General features: G+C 40.8%; 1 protein-coding gene across 1 annotated transcript in view; it reads right to left on the reverse strand.

Annotated features, from left to right (window-relative positions):
- Positions 1–363: 363 nt before the first annotated feature.
- Positions 364–22369, reverse strand: part of MCM9 (minichromosome maintenance 9 homologous recombination repair factor) — a 111342-nt gene continuing 89336 nt past the window's right edge. Inside the window, 6 exon segments of the mRNA XM_042987081.1 lie at positions 364–1967; positions 1970–2148; positions 6216–6361; positions 6850–6932; positions 8505–8708; positions 9562–9764. Coding sequence (XP_042843015.1) covers positions 682–1967; positions 1970–2148; positions 6216–6361; positions 6850–6932; positions 8505–8708; positions 9562–9764 — 2101 coding nt within the window. The 3' untranslated portion in view covers positions 364–681.

The following is a 22369-nucleotide window of genomic DNA, read 5'->3' on the forward strand; positions in this document are numbered from 1 at the left end:
ACAGGGAAAACTCAAAAGGTGAATACTTCAGAAAGCTACTGTTTGACCAGTTGCCAGATCTTTAAGAATACCATGGAACTGTAAGGATGCCTCCTAAAGAAGGAAAAGCATTAGCACATCTAATTTGACACATGAGAATAAACACAAAAATATTAGAAAAGTCACATCATTTTGGCAAATTACAATATTCATCACACTCAGCACATCTTGGGTAAAGGAAAAAAAAAAAAAGAATATTGTTCACCTAACCTGTTAACTTTATGAGGGCTACCTTCCTGGCATTTGTTCCTAAGTAAATGAAAGAAATGATCTCCCGAAGACCCAACCTCCATTAAAACAAAACAAAACAAAAAAAACAACAGAACAAAACCAACAAAAAACCAACCCAAAAGAAACAGAAACATCTTTGGGAATACAAGTATTACATTTGCAAAATTAAGCACAATTTCAATTAATTCAAGTGCTGGTATGACACTGCCCGACTCTGCCAGACACTGATTATATGACTTTTCAAGTCATGAAGGTAAAGCTGAAATTATAAAACCTGTCAGGGGTGCTGGTATTCTAAATGGAACTCATTATGGGCAAGAGTTTTTGTTCACATATAAACACCACGTCAATATCCCAAAGGTGCCGTGTTGAGCTGGGGAGGCTGAAATTTGACCTGAAAGCTTTTCATGATTATGGTTTTTTTCTCATTTCTTCATCCCAATCAAAATCCAATGCTTCGTCATCTAGTTCTGATAAAGTAAAGAGAGATTTTTTGGAAAGAGCCAATCTCTCAGTGGACCCGTCTAGCTGGAAAGTTCTCCTCTTCTTGCCAGGCACTGGAGCTGCAGTCCCGGGAGGAGGGCTTGGGCCTCTCTCTCCCTGGTTCACACTTTCAGGAGGAGGAAGGGATTCCGGTTTGGATTCAGAGGGGCAAGTAAAGGAGAAGTTTGCCAATTTGGCTAATGTGCAGGAGTGAACCTTGCTGCTTTTGTTACTGCTTGAGACCTCTTCCTTTCTGTCTCTTTGACAAGTAAGATGAGAATGCTCAGTCTTGTTCTCAAGTTCTACTTCAGGCTGGATGGTTCTCCTTTCAGGGATATGTTTGCTCTCCTCTCTTGACCTGTCTTCCTCTGGTGGCTTCCGGGACACCTGCTTTGCCTCATTCTGTGGCTGGTTTGAGTTCCTGCCTCCTGAGGGAGAGGCCAACTTTTGGGGACCCTTCACAGGCGAGGTTGAGTCTCTGCTTGCAACGTGGGGAGTTTCAGGACCTGGGACGGCTACTTCAGTTGTGCCCAGAGACACATGACTGTGGTCTTCAGGGGAATGGATCAGTTTCGACTTTGGTTTGAAAGTAAATTTTGCTAGTTTGGCCAACGGGGGACCTGGACTCTCGGCATGTTCAAGTTCAGGCTCTTCCCTCTGAGCAAGGGATTTCTGTCTCGTTCTTTTGGGAGTTTTCCACGCTCCCTGTAGGCTGTGTACAGGACCAGAGTGAGGATGAGGAGAACCTGTGGGCCGTGAAGGCACCCTGGAGGGATTCCTGTACAGCTCCTGGGCCCTCGCCTTGTGCAGCGTGTGCAGTTTCCTGGAGACATGATGCATCAGTACCGAGTCCGGCTCACCAGCAGGCACTGCCATTTCAGAAACCATTGCTGCCTTTTTTGCCTCTTTACCTTCCACATTATCTGGCCTTGATGGAGCTTCTGCCTCTTCTGGTGCTAGAAGCTGTCCAGTTTCCAATTTGCTCCTTTGGCCTGGCTCATTCCTTTCCTTACCCTGAGATTTGTTCCGGAAGATTTTCAAAGCCGTTTTCCCCCCAGTTGTTTTGGGAGACACAGGAACAGTGTTTTTGGGCTCAATCTGATGAGCTGCTATGCAGTCAAACCAGTCCAAACTCTCATCTTTGCTGTATTTGTGCTCAGGTAAATGTTTTCTATTTGTTGATGTATTAGGCCCCAGGGGGAGAGGGGACCGGGAAGTGGGCTTCCCTCAGGACTGCCTCCAGCAGAGGACGTCAGCATGCTACAGTTCACTTCCTGCCGTGCTGACCAGATTCTGGACTTGCATTCTTCTCCTGGATCATTTTTCAAGGATCCTGGGTTAGTCTCTGCCTCCACTGCCTGGGGCTGGGATTGGTACGCACTCTGATTCTGTAACCTGTGGCAGAGATAAATAAGGAAAACATGTATTGAAGAGAAGAGAATTTTTAACCTTTCCATTTCTTTAGTCTCTGAGATGCCATCTAAAGACTTCAGTCCAACATAATTCCAAGTTAATACCAAATACAGTCTCTTAGAGCAGCAGAAGGAAATTATCCTTTCTCAGCAGTACAGAATTTAAGTGCTTTGATCATCATTTTAAAATTGAAATGAAATAAAGGAAATGAAGTAACAGGTTTGTCTACATCTTTAGATCTCTCTGAAAGTCCATTTAATTCATTTAAGATTGCTTGAAGGTCAGTGTAAAATGCTTGTTCTTATCTCTCCTGTTACATGTTCCACTACAACACAGGCTTCTAACTATCTGCACAGTGGACGGGTGCTGATCGGGTGGTTCTTTCGTAGGCAGTCTGCAGGTCAGAAACAGAGTGGAAGCCCAGAGGTTATGATCTGCTCACATCTCTTCACCTGAGTACTGAATTTTAGTGCACCTAAAAGTCCCCTTCCTTGGGAGTAGAGACTGTGATCCCGCTGGCCCTGTGGCATCACATTCATGGCACACCTCCCCCAAGCAAGTGTGACATCTTTCCTGCAAAGTGTAGCCATTTCAACACATGTTCTGGGCAGCTACTCTCTATCCAGCTGACACAGAGGTGAAACCTACTGACCTTCCAGAATGAAGGGTCTGATCAGTGATAGTCATTTTCAATCTTGGGCATGCCAGAAATGGAAATAATGCCAGAGGATCAACTTCCAACAGAGATGACAGTTTCTCAAAAGGAATAGCTTCGCAGTATAAGGGGCAACATGATCCCACTTCCATGTGTTAAATATGAAAAGAACTAAGCCAAAGAGCAGACGAGTAAGTTATTCTAAAAATCATGTGTAATCACAGAAAAAGGTATAGAAGAAAATACATTATATTTAAATGAATTTTAGATTTAAATAGATTTAAATACATTAAAATGTTAATGGTAGGCCTCTCTGGGAAATAAGATTATATGTGATTTTTATCTTTTTAATTTATTACTGTTACTTTTCAAAATACTCTATTAAGAACATGTATTACCTCTTATGATCAGGAAAAAAACCCACAAAAAATTATGATAAAAATACTGGGTTATATTCACTCACTATAGATTTGGACACATCAATACAGCAAAATCCATATTCACCACAGTCACAGCCAAACAAAAAAAAACCCAAAATAGCTTGCAAAATTACTGCTATCAAATATACATCAAATTGGGGTCACAGATATTCATAATTGTTAAAGCTCCATAAAAAATGTTCTAAAAGACAGTGAATTTAAGGCTAGAATAATTTGGCCCTACCATTTTAGTCTTATTCTGACTTTGGGAATTAAATTCTCCCCTACATAAAATGTTTCCAGTTTTACTATACCTTCCTAAAAGACAATCTCTTTTCATATGAATAGAATGACCACCATTTGAGGCCGGCTGTCACTGGTAGGCATTTTCCAGAAGAAAAGTGTGATAAAAGTACAATAGTTTGATGAGTCATATATGACCACTTTAAGGAATAGACAAGTCTTTCCTGAGGGGATAAACCTATATGCTACGTGGGCTTTTCTCGCTTAACAAAATTAGCCTTAGACTTGCCTTGGAGGTCATGCACTGTCATTTGCAGGGCAACCTGGTTTTGTTACTTTGAGGATCAACACCGGGACATGCCCCTGCATTACAAAGATGTATCAGAAGAAAAGGATATTTTAAGGCAGAATCCTATTTTTTTAGATCATTACCTACCCTTCTTCTTCTTTCCCTCCAGGAGGGTCATTTTGAATTTGGTAAGTTCAACCACTGTTTTTCTATCACATAACACTGATTCTGAGCTTCACATTCCTTTCCTTCCTGAATCCAGCATATGACAGCTTTTGGTAGTCCAAATGTCCAGTTTCTGCTCAGTCAAAATGAGCAGCCTTTCCAAAAGCCAAGCCGGGCCCAGGGCAGGTCTAAAAAGGATCAGCTACATCAGACCATAAAAGAACCAAAGGAGTATCTTTCATCTTAACACTAGGCTCTGGATCATTAAAAAACCAGACCAAGAGAAAAGGGGGTTGATTTTATACAAGGGCACTAGGTATTAGCAACACAAAGCCAGTCCCCAAACTTCCCCCAGGAAGGCTGTGCTGGGGTTTTATGAATTTGAGAGAGAATGCTACTACATGAAGGCAGTGAGTGAAAGGAGAAAAGCCAGGGAAATAATTCTCAAGGTTATACTTGTTCGGTCAACAATCCATCTCAGTCTCTAAATTCTCCTTCAGCAGCCGCTCTGCTTCCACGGGAACTCCTTTCACCAGCTCCCAGGTTTGAGGTCAACGCCAGCTGCCAGACTCAGGGCAATTATTGAGCCACTCACGCTGATCATGAAGATACCCAAATGGATACCTCTGCCATCGCTCACTCATGTGTCACAGGTACACCCTCAAAGTCTAGCTTTTTAGAAGCTCATGTATGCAGGGAGCATGCAAACATTGAAGTCTGGGCAAAAATTCTCTAGGTAATGCACATGACATGTTCCTTCCCACATTTTAACAAATCATTACAAAGCTGAGTTTTGAAACATTGTTTTTGTCATTCTTGAGTTGTTACCCTGTTGGAGGAGAAACAGGTTTCCCTCTTTAACAAAATACATCATTCTCACTGGAGACTTTTTGTCTGTTAAATATGTGAAATTTTAAAGGTCATGAATCTGCGCATGTAGGGAAGGAAAATGATGATGCTGAAGGGAGGGTCAGAGCTGTTGCTAATGGACCAGGAGGGCCTTTCACAGGTAAAGGTCACTACTAGTTATCTCCACTTCTCAAACTTTCAAAACATCCTATTCGGCTGGCTCGAAAGCAATCTGGGCCTCAGTGTTCTACCTGATTTTCTTTCACCAGGGTTACATAAAGATCAAACATTTATTATGCTTGGAAGAGAGCTTTAAAACCATTAAGAATAAAATTAAAATATTAATAAACACTATGATTCTTCATGTAAACTCCCTTGCACATGGTCCTTTCCTGGCAAGGAAAAATGATAAAGCCAAATTACGATAATATTTTGTGGCTGGGTCTAGCCTGGGGTAGACTGACCTCCTGGAGTTCAACTTCCTCTTTCTTAACAGCATTCCCAGCCACCTTTCTAAATGGCACCGCTCTACCTATATCGACCCAAAGAAAGAGAAGAGGATGAAGTAGTGGTAGTGAACAGAATAAATCCCATTTACCAAGGCTTCTTGATTCCATGGAAACTGCATGTCTTGGGTGTGAACTGTGAGTAGCCAACCTTGGTGCTTCTCATGTAATTGGGAACCGGTGGTATAAATTCAGTAAATTAATACACAGTTTACCATATATAGTAAAGAACCTGCCAGTGTTCTCCATGAGGCTCACCAAACCAGCAAGCCAAGGAAATGTAGCTACGGAAGGTGGTCTCCAAAGATGGCAGCCATCAATTCCCCCATTCCTGTATGTCTATGTCACTCCTCCCATCAAGAGGTGGTGTCTATTTTCCCCTACCTTGCATGGGGGCTGACCCTGTGTCTTGCTCTGACCTATAAAATGTGGCAGAAATGATGCTGTATCAGTTCTGGCCCAGCTCATAAGAGGCCTGCTGGCTTCCATTTTTGCTCTGTTGGAGCATTAAGCTACCATGTCAGAATTCCGACTCCCCTGTGGTAAAGAGAGCCCCTGGCCATTTAAGCCACCTCCACTAAGGCACAACACATGTGAGGGAAACCATTCTGGATGTTCCAGTTCCACCTGAGCTCCCAGCTAAATTCAAGTATATGAGTGATCCCAGCCGACACTATGTGGAGTAGAGATAAACGAATTTACGACTCTCAGAAAAGTGAGCAATAAAATGGTGGTAGTGGTGGTTTTCTTTTTGTTTCTTTAAGCCACCAAGCTCTGGGGTAGTTGATTATACAGCAACAGACAACTGAAACAATCCCCTACAGATAGTACAGACAGATTTTCCACTTAATTTCCACTTCCTTCATTTCACTGTCAAACAAGGATTTTCCATTATAAGCCTTTTCTTGGATTTCTCTTCTCACCTTTCAAGTCTTCTTAGCTCTTCACTCAAGAGGTTGTGCAGCTCCAGCTTTTCCAGAATGAGTTCACACTGCCTCTGGTACTGCTGCAGAGGGTTTTCAGGAAAGGAAGTGTGAAGTGCATTCACACCTCCTAGCAGTGCACCTCCCTGAAGGGGTATCGAGAAAATGGAAAATACCAGAGAGAGTCAACCAGTCAGCCTGCATAGAGGAAGCATACGCTGGAGGCCACTGATCCCAGATCGGCCCTCTCTACTCCCATCTTGACTGTCAGTCAACTGGGCCTTTTGCAGATTTCAACAGTTCTCTCCCTCCAGTTCCTGGTGGCAAGAACTGCTCCAGGAAGCACACTGTCACTAGTGGGACCATGAGCGCCCCTCAGATGTGTTGAGGAAAAAAGAGTGACACCCACTGCTGCACACTAGTTGGCAAAAGCAATGCTACTGACGCAAAGAATGCTTCCACGACCATGTTTTCCCCTTCTTTTAAATGGTTTCCTTTGGATATATTTCCTGAAATTATTAGATCTAGATTATGATCACTTTTACAACTCCTGATATGCTATAAATTGTCTTTTTTTTTTTTTTTTTACATGCTTATAGTTAGAGTTCAAATATTAGGTGCAAAATACCCTTACCTGCATCGAGGATTCCATTACTGACACTGCTGTAATAGCATCTTCCAGAGTCACAGTGTCACGAAACATCAGGCGAGCATGAGCTAAGAAAATTATGAAGACAGAAATTTTTTGATGCACATCTGAGGTGATAAATGTAATACTTTACCTGACCCCCTGAAAAATTACATTTTATGAATGAGCTACTAGTACCAAATTCATTTTACTAAAACAAGCACAAAAGTCTAATTTATTTCCTTCCTCCCTTCTTCCCTTCCTTCAGTAGGCTCCACACCCAGCCTGGAGCCCTATGCGGGGCTTTAATCACAACCCTGAGATCAAGACCTAAGCCAAAATCAAGAGTCAGACTCTTAACCAAATGAGCCACCCAGGCACCCCACAGAAGTCTAATTTCAATTAGTTTTAAAGTTGTTTCTCTAATGATGGGCCTAATCTTTCACAGCCCATGTCAATTCTGGGTATTTACATGAAAGTACTCTGGGCTCCAACAAAGAAAGGGGTTATATAAGCATATAGCTAATATTCAACAACTTTTAATCTCCATTTAAAAAAATGTTTATTTACTTATTTTGCAGACAGAGAGGGAGAGAGAATCCCAGGCGTTGTCAGCATAGAGCCCAACGCGGGGCTCAATCCCACAAACCATGAGGTCATGACCTGAGCTGAAACCAAGACTCAGACACTTAACTGACTGAGCCACCCAGGTGCCCCATTAATCTTCATTTTCTAGTCTATTATAGAAATACACAATATTAAAGTCATTTCTCATCTCTGGCACTTCTCTTTATCTGTGAGCTTTTCAAAACTACCAAACTCACAAGCCTGCGTTTGGGATACTTGTCTGAATATTAGCTATAAATCCTTGACACAGTGAAGTGTATTTGTTTTATAAAACTTTTTATTAAGTATATATTCTGTCATCATATGATACAGCCAGTTCACACAGAAATTTTTTTAGAATTATTTTAACAAGGGCTAAATATAAAAGCTAGTATTAGAAAAAAAGTCTTGATGTTTGTTTATTTATTTATTTTGAGAGAGACAGAGTGCGAATGAGGGAGAGGCAGAGGGAGACACAGAATCTGAAGCAGGCTCCAGGCTCTGAGCTGTCAGCACAGAGCCCAACACTGGGTCGAACTCACGAACCGTGAGATCATGACCTGAGCTGAAGTTGGATGTTTAACCGACTGAGCCACCCAGGTGCCCCTAGAAAAAAAGTCTTGAGATACATGTTAGTTGTATGTATGCATGTAAGTCTCATGCCTTAGGATTGGGGTCATCTGTTATGTTAGTGGTAGCCTGTGAATGGCAATTAGTGAGAAAAAACCAGATATGCTTCACCGGAAACAACTCTAAACAAGGAAGTATTCCACCGAAAATGCTAACAGACCACCACTGAGAAACAAACGTTAGTAAATAAGACTTTCTAAATGAATCATGTCACCAAGAGTCCTCTCAATGATGCTACACTCTACTCAATACTTATAATCTGTCCTCAGAAGAATGCAGGTTTCATAGCTCAGAGACTTTACTTTTCAAGCAACTATGAACACCTTAGAAAATCTTCTTATTCATCTTTGAATCATGGTGCCAAGCTCCATGCCTTGCATGTATTGGGCACCCAATAGAAGTATTATTTGTTGAAAGAAATAAACCTTCTGCCAATCGGATCAAGCTTTCCAGCAGGCGGATGGTGGTCCGGGCAGCGTTTCGGGAATCACTCTGCCTCTGCATCTGGTAGTACCGGAGAAGAACCTGATTACCCACGTCAGACAGTGTGGGCTGTAGATTTCGAATCAGGCAGAAATAGGTTTTCATCTTTTCCATGCTCCAGAGCTTTTCTGATTTGCTTGGGTAACCTGTAAATATTAGGTGCTAGGTCAGCAATTTCTAAGAACAGGCAAACATCTCACTTAAAGGGTTTTGATAATGTTCTTGTGTTCATCTTTAAAAAAGATAACCTTCGGGGCGCCTGGGTGGCTCAGTCGGTTGAGCGCCGACTTCGGCTCAGGTCATGATCTCGCGGTCCGTGAGTTCGAGCCCCGCATCGGGCCCTTGTGCTGACAGCTCAGAGCCCGGAGCCTGTTTCAGATTCTGTGTCTCCCTCTCTCTGACCCTACCCCATTCATGCTCTGTCTCTCTCTGTCTCAAAAATAAATAAACGTTAAAAAAAAAAATTAAAAAAAAAAAAAAGATAACCTTCAGGTTTGTGGCCACTGAAACCTAGACCTGATTCTGCATGGCATATAGTTCAAGAACAAGCAGCCTTAGGATCTAAGCTTAATTGAAGGTAAACTTCCTACAGGCGCTAAAATTATCCAGAATAATTCTGGTCTGTCCTATAGTAATACACAGTATTTGAATAAATCTAATTTAATTTAAAGAGAAACACACATTTAGAGATTTCTGTTTCATAATTCAGTCCAGTTTTCTTTGCGTGCAAGAGGTGAGTGGTAACTATTTACCATAAGGTGGCCCTCTTTTAATCACAAAGAACATATTTACCAACTATAAGATCATCAGCAGACCCCCTTCTTTCTGCTCATTATTCTGGGCACACTCAATGGCTCCTCTTGCTGCCTTCGGTCTAAGCATCTCTCTGTTGCCGGTTAGGTAGGTACCTTGAGTATTTACTTAATTTTCTTCAAAGAGAATTTCATTTGGTTATGTCTACTTTTTCTCCACCAATGTAAATGATTTATCTCCACATACCTTTGTTTTCTAAGATAAAGGATGAAATTATACGATCCCAGTCTTCATTCTTGGTATCAAGCAAAACCAGGATCAGATCAAATCGACTTAAGAGTGGGCTGCCAAGGGCAATGTTCACGGACACGGACTCGTGGGGGTCATACTGGCCTTTGGGGTTAGTTGCTGCCAGAATGGTGGCCCTTGTGTTCAGCTTGCACACGAGGCTATTAAAAGAGAGGGTACAATTCACTGACTGCTGAGATTCAAATAAATAGCAAAATTAAACTTGTTAATAAAAAGAAAATCTTGTTCCTTGAAAATCTAGAGAAACTGTGTGGAAGAGAATATGGAATGCTACAAGGAGGTATCACAAATGCCAAGTTCAAAGGAAGTATATTAAAGCAGCGTATGCTGAAGGAAGTTATTGTTAAATAAATATTTCTTATGCCCCTACTATGAGCAGATCCCTCTGCTGGGTGCTAAGAGGTGTACAAAATTAAATTAAACATAGATACTATTCTTAAGGAGCTTGTAATCTACCAGCTATAATGGTAAGACAGGGCAGACTATGATATGTTCTGGAAGGATAAAGTTCCCAGGGGAAGTAAAGATGATGTGTATCCATTTCTACGGTTGGAAGAGATGATTAGAGAAACAATGCAAAGTAGCTTTTGAACTGGGCCCTTCACAACACCTGGACTTTTAAAGTGGAGATTATATATATATATTTGTGAGGGAGTGAAAGTAAGGGGTAAGGGTGACTTTGGAGAATGCTGAGTGGTTAAAGCAAAAACTTCCTGTGTGCTCACTTCTTTTGATTTTTCTAAAAGTGAAAGAAACAAGAGTCAGAGACACAGAGAGAGGGATGGGAGGGAAAGAGGAGAAAGGAGGAAGGGGAAGAGAGGGAGGGAAAGGAAATTAGGAAAAATAAGGATTGATCAGCATTACTGTTTGTTCTGAGCATAGGTGACACACAATGTTACATTAATTTCAGGTGCATAACTTAGTGATTTGACGAGTTTATACATTATGCTATGTTCATCACAAGTGTAGCTACCATCTGTTCCATTACATCACAATTACAATATCAATGACTGTATTCCTTCTGCTCTGCTTTTTATTTGCATAGCTTACTCATTCCATAACTGAACTGCGATTTACTCATTCCAAACTGAACTTATTCCCTCTCCCTTTCACATATTTTCCCCAAACTCCCATTCCCCTCCCCTCTGGCAATCATCAGTTTGTTCTCTATATTTATAGTTCTGATTCTGCTTTTTTTTAATTTATTTTTTTAGATTTAATTTATGAGTAGAATCATACGGTGTTTGTCTTTCTCAGTCTGACTTATTTTACTCAGCATAATACCCTCGAGGTCCATCCATGTTGTCTCAAATGGCATGATCTCATCCTTTCTTTATGACTGTGTAATATTCCAGTGTGTGTGTGCGCACGTGTGTATCTGTGTGCATGCACACGTGCACACACACACATTTTTCTTATCCATATGTATACTGGTGGACACTTAGGTTGCTTCCATGTCTTGGCTATTGTAAATAATGCTGCAATGAACACGGGGGTACATATATTTTTTTGAATTAGTGTTTTTGTTTTCTAACACTGGAATTACCAGACCTTATGGTATTTCTCTTGTTAATTTTTTGAGGAACCTCCATACTGTTTTCCATAGTGGCTGTACCAATTTACATTCCCACCAACAGTGCACAGCTGTTCCTTTTTCTCCATATACTCACCAACAGTTGTTGTTTTTTGTCTTTTTGATTTTAGCCATTCTAACAGGTAATATCTCATTGTGGTTTTGATTTGCATTTCCCTGATGATTAGCGATGCTGAGCATCTTTTTATGTGTCTGTTGGCCATCCGTGTATCTTCTTTGGAAAAATGTCTATTCAGTAAACTGAGGGTTGATGGGGGGTGGGAGGGAGGGGAGGGTGGGTGATGGGCATTGAGGAGGGCACCTGTTGGGATGAGCGCTGGGTGTTGTATGGAAACTAATTTGGCAATAAATTTCATATAAAAAAATGTCTATTCAGGTCCAGAAAATCCTAAATAATTCACCAAAAAACTACTAGAAGTAATAAACAAATTCAGTAAGGTGGCAGTCTACAAAATTAGTACCAAGAAACTTATGGCTTTTCCATACACTCGCAATGAAGTTGCAGAAAGAGAAATTTTAAAAACAACAGTATTTACAGTTGCAGTAAAAAGAATAAAATACCTGAGAATAAACTTAACCAAAGAGGTAAAAGACCTATATTCTGAAAACTATAAAAAAAACTGAAGATGACACAAACAAATGAAAAGATATTCCATGCTCATGGAATGGAAGAACAAATATTGTTAAAATGTCCATACTACCCAAAGCAATCTACAAATTCAATGCAATCTCTTTCAAAATACCAACAGTATTTTTCACAGAACTAGAATGAATAATACTAAAATTTATATGTAATCACAGAAGACCCCAAATAGTCAAAGCAATCTTGAGGAAGAAGACCAAGCTGGAGGTATCACAATTCTAGATTTCAAGATATACTACACAAAGCTGTAGTAATCAAAACAACATAGTACCGGCACAAAAATAGACACATAGATCAGTGGAACAGAATAGAGACTCCAGAAATAAACCCACGATTATATAGTCAATTAGTCTATGACAAAGCAGGCAAGAATATACAATGGGAAAAAAAAACCACTTTTTCAATAAACAGTGCTGGGAAAACCGGACAGCTACATGTAAAAGAATGAAACCGGACTACTTTTCTAGTATTATGCACAAAAGTAAAATGCATTAAAGACCTAAACAAGAGACCTGAAATCACAAGAATCCTAGAAGAGAACACAGGCAGTAACTTCTCTGACATCAGCCATAGCAATAATTTTCTAGATAAGTCTCCTAAGAGCAGGGAGATGAAAACAAAAATAAACTATTGGGACTACATCAAAATAAAAAGCTTTCGCACAGTGAAGGAAATCATCAACAAAACAAAAAGACAACCTACTGAATGAGAAAAGATATTTATAAATGATAAATCTGATCAGGGGTTAATATCCAAAATATATAAAGAACTTATACAAATGAACACCCAAAATACCAAACAATCCAATTTAAAAATGGGCAGAGCATCTGAATACTTTTCTGAAGAAGACATATAGATAGCCAACAAATATATGAAAAGGAGCAGATATATGTTGAGGAGCAACAGTAAAGGGAAGACTGAGGAGGTCTGGGCACAGTGGGCAGGTTAGATGGACAGGACACATGGAGAAGATCAGAGCCATGGTCCAGGAAGAGGCACACAAGTCCTGAACAGAGCAGTGGCGCCATGGGTGTGTGGATATGACATAACTTAGATATTGTTGTTAAATTTATCATTGATGGGCAAGTCCTCAAAATAGCATGGCATATTCATTAATAACAAATATAGATTCTTTTTTTCTCTGTAAATTTGTATGCTCTCCATTCAATGACTATTTTTAGTTATAGTGGCATATCTGCCTCCGAGTAGTCACAGCCCTGTGACATCAGCAAACATGTGCTACATTTGTTAATCTCTAATCTATTTCCAGTTGGCTCCAGTGACCAGCTCATGAGACTGAAAAAGTTTAAGAGTCTTTATTTGTAGTAAATGGCACAAGAAGACACTCATTAAGGAGAAACACAAACAAGGCACTAAATCCCCCTTTAAAATGAAATCCCTTTTGAAATTTTACTGAAAGGGGAGCACTTGGGTGGCTCAGTTGGTTAAGCATCCCATTCTTGATTTCGGTTCAGGTCATGAGGTAGCAGTTCGTGAGTTCAAGCCTTCCGTCGGGCTCTGTGCTGACAGTGCACAGCCTGCTTGGGATTCCCTCTCTGCCCCTCCACTGCTCACTTGCTCTTTCTCAAAATAAATATTTAAAAAAAAATTATTGAACGGGGAAAATTCTGAATAGTCTACATCTTATAACTTATGTGCCAAAATGGCTTTGTGAAGGCAGTTGTTTAGGCCATGGAATCCAGTTTGCCAAAAGAAAAAAAAAAAAAAAGGTAGTAAATTGTTCCTAACTAATCTCACAAAGCACATTTAATCCATACTGAAGTGAGGCTGTTTGCATTTATCATAGAAAAGGAATATTACTGAAATACTGGCAATGAAACAAAGTACAATTGCATCGAAGTGATTTTTTAAAAAATATTTTCAATATGAGATAAAACAGACTGTTCATCCTCTCTCTGATCTACAAATATTTATAATACATTTCCTGTGTGCAGAGGACTATAATGACAATTCAGGAAGGTATACAGTGGTCCCTGCCTTCAGTTAGTTTCCAACAGAACTGATGGAGGAGGGGGAGGTTCTACACAGTGCCTGCCAGACAATACGTGAGCCATGGATGATGGCGTCCCTGTCAGCATTAGCATCAGCAAGGAGACACTTCTGTGGAGACTCCTGCGTATCTGTAAGGTACATAATCTTAAAACTACCCATGATGTGAGAAGGGAAATGAACAAGCAAAGACAGAAAGAAGGAGGTGAATTATTCCTGAGGTAACTGGGGGGGGGGGGGAGGGGGAACAAATAAGTTTAAGGAAGGGGGCTAAGGACAATTTACATGTGAAGAAAAAAGGCTGTCTAATGGACAGTTAGTGAAAATGTGAGCAATGAGAAACAGAAGAGTCGTTTCTGGTCATTTGAAACAGGGGAAGGCTATATACACACCTGGTGGTTGCAGATCTGTGACACAAACATTGCTGCATTAAAAACCAAATGAGGTTTTGGTAAAACACACACACACACACACACACACACACACACACACACACACAGAGAGAGAGAGAGAGAGAGAGAGAGAGAGAGAGAGAGAGAGAGGCTAATCCTAAGTACTTTGTGCATAGTGATGGCTCACTAAATATCTACCGAATGAATGAACTCATGGATTAGTGTAGGGTAATAATCATTTTTCCAATCTAGTATGACCTCCACCTTCTTCAATAACAATAATACCGTATTTGTAATACCAAGCATTGTGCTAGGTTTTATGTATATACACTGTTCCTAATATTCACAAAAACTTAACAGGTAAGATAACATATCACCAACTTAGAAATAAGGAAAATAGAAGTTAAAGGTGACAGAGAGCGGCAGAGCTGAGCTCCCATTCAAACCCAAACCTGCTTAGCTCCAAAACCAGTGCTCTTTTACCTGAAGACTGCCACTGTAGTGTGACATCTTAAACAGTTCCTGTGTGGTCTTTAAATGTTTCTGTGTGTGTGTGTGTGTGTGTGTGTGTGTGTGTGTGTGTGTGTTTATGTTTATTCATTTATTTTTGAGAGACAGCACGTGTGCACACAGGGAGGAGAGAGAGACAGAGAATCCAAAGCAGGCTCCATGCTGATAGCAACGTGAGGCTTGAGCTCATGAACCACAAGATCATGACCTGAGCCGAAACCAAGAGTCAGACGCTTAACGGATTGGGCCACCCAGGTGCCCCATCCTGTGTGGTCTTAAAGAATCTGCCTGAATGGTTTAGACATTCATTGACTTACCTTATCTTTTTCCTACTTGATTTGATCTCCTTGAAGGGCTATGACTTATTGTTACCATGCTCACATGCCTGTCACATATTAAATGCTCAATAAACATTCACAAAATACATGACAAAAAAATCTTCACTTAGTTCAGTATTTCTAAAATTCAGAGCCATTTTATACTTACAGGCTTCAACAGTCATAAAATAATCATGCTAATATGTGGAGTTTTTCTACATTAACCCCAAGGAGTGAAAACATTCCAGTTTTTGAAAAAGCTACTTTTCCATTTTTAATCCACGTTTTCACTTTCCTAAAAACACAGTGGTAACTTTTCTATTCTAAAGTTAGGTTACACAAATTATTTGTATTATTACAGGCCCTCCAGATAGTGCCCTTGATTTTGCAATGCTCTCCCAGTAATCCCATTACATCCTTTACGGGGTGATCCCCATCTCCACTCATGGCTTTAATCACCACCTATGTGCTGATATCCATAAATTCAGTTCTCACCTGTGGCACTGGCTGCTATGTGCTCACCAAACCTTGTTTCCCCTTCGCCCCAGGCACAGACCAGACCACGTTTCCCATTCTCTTTTATGGGTGAGTAGAACTGTGGTAAATAAGTTTTGTCAATGGAATGGGGGTGGAGGAACGTATGCCATTTCCAGGTTGGGCACCTACGTCCCTATGCAACCCTCCTCATCCTCTCCCTCTGCCAGCATAGACCAGGATAAGGCCCAGAGTCAGAGAGCCACCTGAGGGACGAAGCCTGGGCCCTGGATGAGTGTGTGGAGCAGAGCACCCCACCCTCAACCCACAAGAGACTGTGACATAAGCAAGAAAAACTTCCTTTGGCAAAATATTGCAGGAAAGAGATGAGCACAGGAGAGAACTGATGAATTTTCAAGGAGTAATGAAGAGAATACACAGCTCAGAAATGTGAAGTTTTGAAAGGCTGGAAAATGCAACTGCTTCTAGACCTCAGAGAGTAAGAGCAAGAAAGGGCTTTGAACAACAGAGCCCCAGTAAATTTTCCTAGGTGTACAAAATGACCCAGGTTAAGAGTGAAACCTTCAGTTTAGATGCCCTGAAAGCAGCCAACATTAGGGTGAATAAAAGAGGAATGGAAGCCACACTCATGCTCACAGTAATACTGTTCTCAAAGGCCCAGAGGTGGAAGCAACCCCAGGGAACATGGATGCACAAATAAACAAAAGTGATGTACGTATAGCTATATATACACGCACAATGAAATATTACTCAATCTGGAAAAGAAAGGAAATCTGCTACTCACTACAACAGGGACGAACCTTGAGGACACTATACTAAGTGAAATAAGTCAGTCACAAAAGATAAATGCAATATGAATCTACTTATATGGGATTTCTAGAGTAGTCAAACTTATAGCCACAGAAAGTAAAATGGTGCTTTCCGGGGATGGGGGAGAAGGGAAAATGGGGAGTTGTTTAGCGGGTACAGAGTTCTAGTTCTGCAAGATGAAAAGGGTTCTGAAGATCAGTTGTATAACAAGGTGATATGGATATACTTAACATCACTGAACTGTACAATTAGAAATAATTAGGATGGTAAATTTTATGTTATGATTTTTATTTACCCCAATAAAAAAAAAAAGGAGACTACAATGGACTGAATGTTTGCGATTCCCCCAAATCCGTATGTTGAAGCCCTAACCAGCAATGTGATAATATTATGAGTTGGGGCCTTAAGGAGGTAATTAGGTAAGATGAGCTCATGAAGGTAGTGCTCCCATAAGGGAATTAATGTCCTCGTGTGAAGAAGAGGAGCTCTCTTCGTGCTCTCTCTCATGCTCTCTCTCTCTCTCTCCCACAGATACATACCTGAACACGCACACACACACCAAGGAAAGACCTTGTGAGCACACAGCAAGAAGGCAGCTGTTTACAAGCTAAGAAGAGGGTCCTCACTAGGAACTGAATCTGTCAGCACTTGATCTTGAACCTTCCAGTTTCCAGAACTGTGAGAAATAAATGTCTGCTGTGTAAGCCACCAGTAAATGGTATTTTGTTATAGCAGCCCACACTAAGACAAAGGCAAAGAAGGAAAGAAAACAAAAACCCAGCAAACCAGACTTGAGATATCCATGAAGAAAAGAACTCTGGATACCAGCACAGGCATTTGACTGGAAGCAAAGGGATGAGAGGCCTATGATTCCAGGAGATCCATGCTGCCAAAGAAACATAACCTCAATCTAAAGAAAGCCTTCGTTGCTTTCAAGTTGTAAAACAACCTGTGGCGGTCATGACACCAAAAGCACAAGCAAAAAAAGACAGATAAAATGGACTTCATCAAAATTAACAACTTTGTCCTTCAAAGAATGCCATCAAAGAAGTGAAAAAAAACCTCACAGAATGAAATTATTTGCATATCATATAGCTGAGAAAGGACTTTATCCAAAAAATATAAATAACTCTTAAAACTCAACAATAAAAAGGCACATAATCCAGTTAAAAAATGGGCAAAGGATTTGAATAGATGTTGCTCCAATGATGATACACAGATGACCAATAAGCACATGAAAAGATGCTCAATATCATCAGTCATTAAGGAAATGCGAATCAAGACCACAGGCAAGATACTAAAGACACACTAGAACTGTTATCATCACAGACAACTACAAGTATTGGCAAGGATATAGAGACATTAGAACCCACCTACACTGCTTGAGGGACTGTACAATGGTACAGTGGCATTGCAAAGGTTTGACGGTTCCTTAAAAAGTTAAATACTGTTAACATATGACCAAGTGATCTCTCCTATTACATACCCAGGAGCAATGAAAACATATATCCACACAAAAACTTGTATGTGAATCTTCTTTTTTTTTTTTTTTTTTTCCAACGTTTTTTATTATTTTATTTTTGGGACAGAGAGAGACAGAGCATGAACGGGGGAGGGGCAGAGAGAGAGGGAGACACAGAATCGGAAACAGGCTCCAGGCTCCGAGCCATCAGCCCAGAGCCTGACGCGGGGCTCGAACTCACAGACCGCGAGATCGTGACCTGGCTGAAGTCGGACGCTTAACCGACTGCGCCACCCAGGCGCCCCAATGTGAATCTTCTTAATAGCGTTGTTCATAATAACCAAAAAGTGGAAAGCCCAAATTTCTATCAATTGATAAATGGATAAACAAACTGTGGTATATTCATATAATGGAACACTATTTGGCCATGAATAGAAAGCTATTGGTGGTACCTGCCACAGCGTGGATGAAACTTGGGAACATTATGCCAGTGAGAACACTTGAGGACCAGTCCCGAAGGCTAAAGAGCTCTGTGGTGGAAGGGGCCGGGGTCCTTGAATGATTTCATGGGCTAGAACAACTCCTCTTCCACACATTGATGAGCAAGACACAACCTTAGATTGTGTTAAGCCACTGTTTGCTATAGCAGTTAGCCTCCCCTGAGTGATATCCGGCAAATCTCTCTAATGAGCTCTAGATCCTTTGGCTATAGCAAAGACTACTCCAATGTTTGAGTGGTTTCCTCATGCAAAGAATCAGGCCAAAAAATAGCCTGTGATGTCATACTCACATATCTGCTTCTAGATTATCTAACACTTTCAGAATAGGGCCCCAATTAAAAACAACAACAACTATTTAGCACCCAAAAAGTGGGGTAAAAAGCCTCACAAAACTATACAAAATAAAAATATTTTAATGATATTCTCACAATCCATGAATACGTATTACAAAACTGTTAAAAAATAAGACTGATAAAGTTGACAAATCACCTTTTGCTGCAGACTGACTCAATGAAGGGTAACAAGAGACAAGACACAGGCCAGGGCAGCCCATACGGAACATCTAGAAAGAACAGAAACTCTCAGAGTGCATGGCATGAACTTACATTTTCACACCCTGGTGGCATACTTGGATGGCTGTAAGGGATACGTCTCATCCTGTTCCAGAGCCTCCTCAGCACCCCCAGGAGTCAGAGCCATCTCAGTGGGGTTGGGGAGAAGGATTTGTTCCCTGTCTCCTCGCCTTAACCTGAGGCTAATCTGAGGAGGATGTCACCAGAGATGCAGCTTCACAAGATCTGGAGGAAGGGACAGACAGGTTGTCTGGTGTGCAGAGAATCTTACCTGGGAGCAGTGGTTCCTAAGTCTGGCTCATCAATGAGGGCCACGGTTGGTTGTAATAACAGAGATTCCCAGGTCCCACCTCTGAGATTCTGACTGGTAGGCCTGGTGTGGGCTAGAAAACTGAACATCGTCGAGTGACTGGTGCTGTGGCTCTTCTATGGCTGTTAGAATCACATGGACAATAAATGACTACTTGTCTGTCTCACTGCAAAGTCTGAGTATCTTGGGACGCCTGGGTGGCTTAGTCGGTTAAGCATCCAACTTCATTCAGCTCAGGTCATGATCTCGTGGTTTGTGAGTTCTAGCCCAGTGTCGGGCTCTGTGCTAACAGCTCAGAGCCTGGAGCCTGCTTCCGATTCTGTGTTTCCCTCTCTCTCTGCCCCTCCCCCTGCTTGTGCTCTGTCTCTGTCTCTCAAAAATAAATAAACATAAAAAAAAAAAGTTCTGAGCATCTTGAGAACAAATTCCTTGCCTTTTCATCTTTGTGGTGTGAGTAGCAGACAGCAAGACGTTGTTTAGTGCTCAAGACAGGTTTATTGAGCAAAATGATAAATTGCCATCATGCTTGTTTTTACTTTTTAATTATTTTTTATTTCTTTAAAGATTTTTAAAAATATTTTTTATTTATTTTGAGACAGCGAGAGCATAAGTGGGAGAGGGGCAGAGAGAGCCCAATGTGGGACTCAGACTTATAAACCACAAGATCATGACTTGAGCCAAAATTAAGAGTCAGATGCTCAAGTGACTAACCACCCAGGTGCCCCCATTGTGCTTGTTTTTGAAATTTAGATTGTGCTTCCTACCTAGACTTCTGAGTATAATTTAGTAGCACCAAATATATAATTGCAACATCAAATTTTCTCCTACAATGCTATTTCTCAGCAAATAGCAAAAGTATCCTTTATTACTTAAGAGTCAACTGATACCCTGCCTTTGAACTCTAACTCTGTGCAGTGTATACAAAGTGACATGTTTCTTATTTTTTTTTAACGTTTATTTTATTTTTGAGAGAGAGACAGAGCACAAGCAGAGGGAAGGGCAGAGAGAGAGGGATACACAGAATCCAAAGCAGACTCCGGGCTCTGAGCTGTAAGCACAGAGCCTGACACGGGGCTTGAACTCATGAACTGTGACATCATGACCTGAGCCAAAGTCGGATGCTTAACCGACAGAGCCAGCCAGGTGCCCCCAAAGTGACACATTTAAAAACACACACACACAAACTCTGAGAAATTCCCTGCAGCCTTGGAGGCCAGCCAGATATTGTGATTCAATGATTCATACTATATCCTTAAGCTGTAATTCAAATTAAAAAATCCTTCACAAAGCAATCAGACTTTAGTCACTTGAAATGAGAGAGAAAACAAAAGAACACACATTTAAGAATTCCTAAAAATGACACTGTAAAGTGTCAAACACCTTAAAGAAAAACTTGAAGTGTTCTTAGAGAAAGAGCCCAGAATGTCTGGATGATGACGGCCTTTGTATTGCTGGCCAAATTTAGATGGCTTTGAAATGAGGAGTGAGGAGTAGGTAAGGCGTTTTAAGGGTAAAATTCAGAGCATTTTTATTTTACTTTGGTAGAATACATGATTAAGTATTTCCTTTTCATACTTAACCCTTCTGATCTGCTTACTGATTAACAACCGATGCGCTTTATGTCTCTGGAGACATTTTCTCAAGAGTTCTGAATTTGGCAAATAACTGTATACTTTGCATTAGGAAGATTAACAGCCTCCTAATTAGGGACAGAATGAACTTAGGATTCTGAAAACTGTTACCCAAAAAATTTGATGAGCTACTGTTGGAGACAGACCCAACTCTTTCTTGAACAGTAGAGTGACACACAGAGAAAGTGCCATGAAAAATGAACATGAGCTATGGTGGAACTTAAAGATGTTTTTGTTGTTCCCACTACCAAGCAGATGATCTGTAAAAACTGTGCCCTGAAGGCACATTGAACAGCCATCCCAAGAGCAAAACCAACGTGTACTATTCTTGCACTGTTCTGCAAGTGATACTATGTCAAAATAAAAATTTTTTAAATGTAAAAGGACAACTCCTCCAGATGGAGGGAGAAAAATATCACAGAATTGGTGGTAGATGTGGTCTGGGGAGAAACCGTAAAAACTACTGCAGAGCCTGACCAGGAGTGACTCAGTGCTGTCTTGATAAACCCCTGCCATCCTTTTTGTTCATCTCTTTGAAACCCACTGAGCTCAAGACTTTTCTCATCAAGAGCCACCTGCTATTTAGATTGATTCATCAGGCTATTCTGTCTGTCTAAACTATTGCTCCTCAGCACTGACAAATCCACAAGCACGGACGACTGTTGTATTGCTTACGTGATTCTTTCGTCCTCGTTATAGTGCCGGGCAGGCCAACCACTGGAACATCCACCAAGCAGGTAACTCCACAATCTCCTCTTTGTAAACTGCCACGTGGGAACAGCAGACTGGACTAGAGATTGGAAACTGACTAAGGGCAGTCACTCATAAACCAGCCAGAGACGTCTGAGCTGCCGTTGCATAAATCTACTTGGGACAATCTAATTGGCCCTCCTTTAAGGGTATCTGAAATGGACACAAGAGGGAGAACTGAACTACTTCTACAGAGAGCTGCACGAATCTGAAGGCCCACAAATACATATTCACACAAACAGTCACAGGAAAGCACCTGAGTCGTAGTAATGGGAGAGCAGGAGTGGCTGCTATTTTATATCTACTTGAAGCAAACTTCCATTCTCCAAATTATGTTCCAGTCACCAAAAGAAGCAACTTCTTTTTTTCTGTTCCTCAGTTTCTGCATTTGTAAAAATGGGGTTATAATAAGTGCGGTCTGCTATCAACTATTCTGAGAAATAAATGGGTTATTACATGTGCAAGATTTAGAATAGAACCTGGCACCTAATAAGTACTAGATAAATACAGATAGCCCTTATTATCTAAACTCCTGTTTTCTGTAAGGAAATTTGAATATATCAAGATATATGTTCCTAGGAACTTGAATATATCAAGATGAATTTTCTGATACATTCCTTGCTATCCAAATTCAGGAACAAAATAGATTTAGCTAGAGAGAGATACTTGCGTTACTTGTTATAGTTAAGTACCTCATCATGTGCAGGACACTACGCTGTGTGATTTACATGTAAGAGTAAACTAACTTT

The sequence above is a fragment of the Panthera tigris genome, chromosome B2, assembly GCF_018350195.1.
Source record: "Panthera tigris isolate Pti1 chromosome B2, P.tigris_Pti1_mat1.1, whole genome shotgun sequence".
NCBI lineage: Eukaryota > Metazoa > Chordata > Mammalia > Carnivora > Felidae > Panthera > Panthera tigris.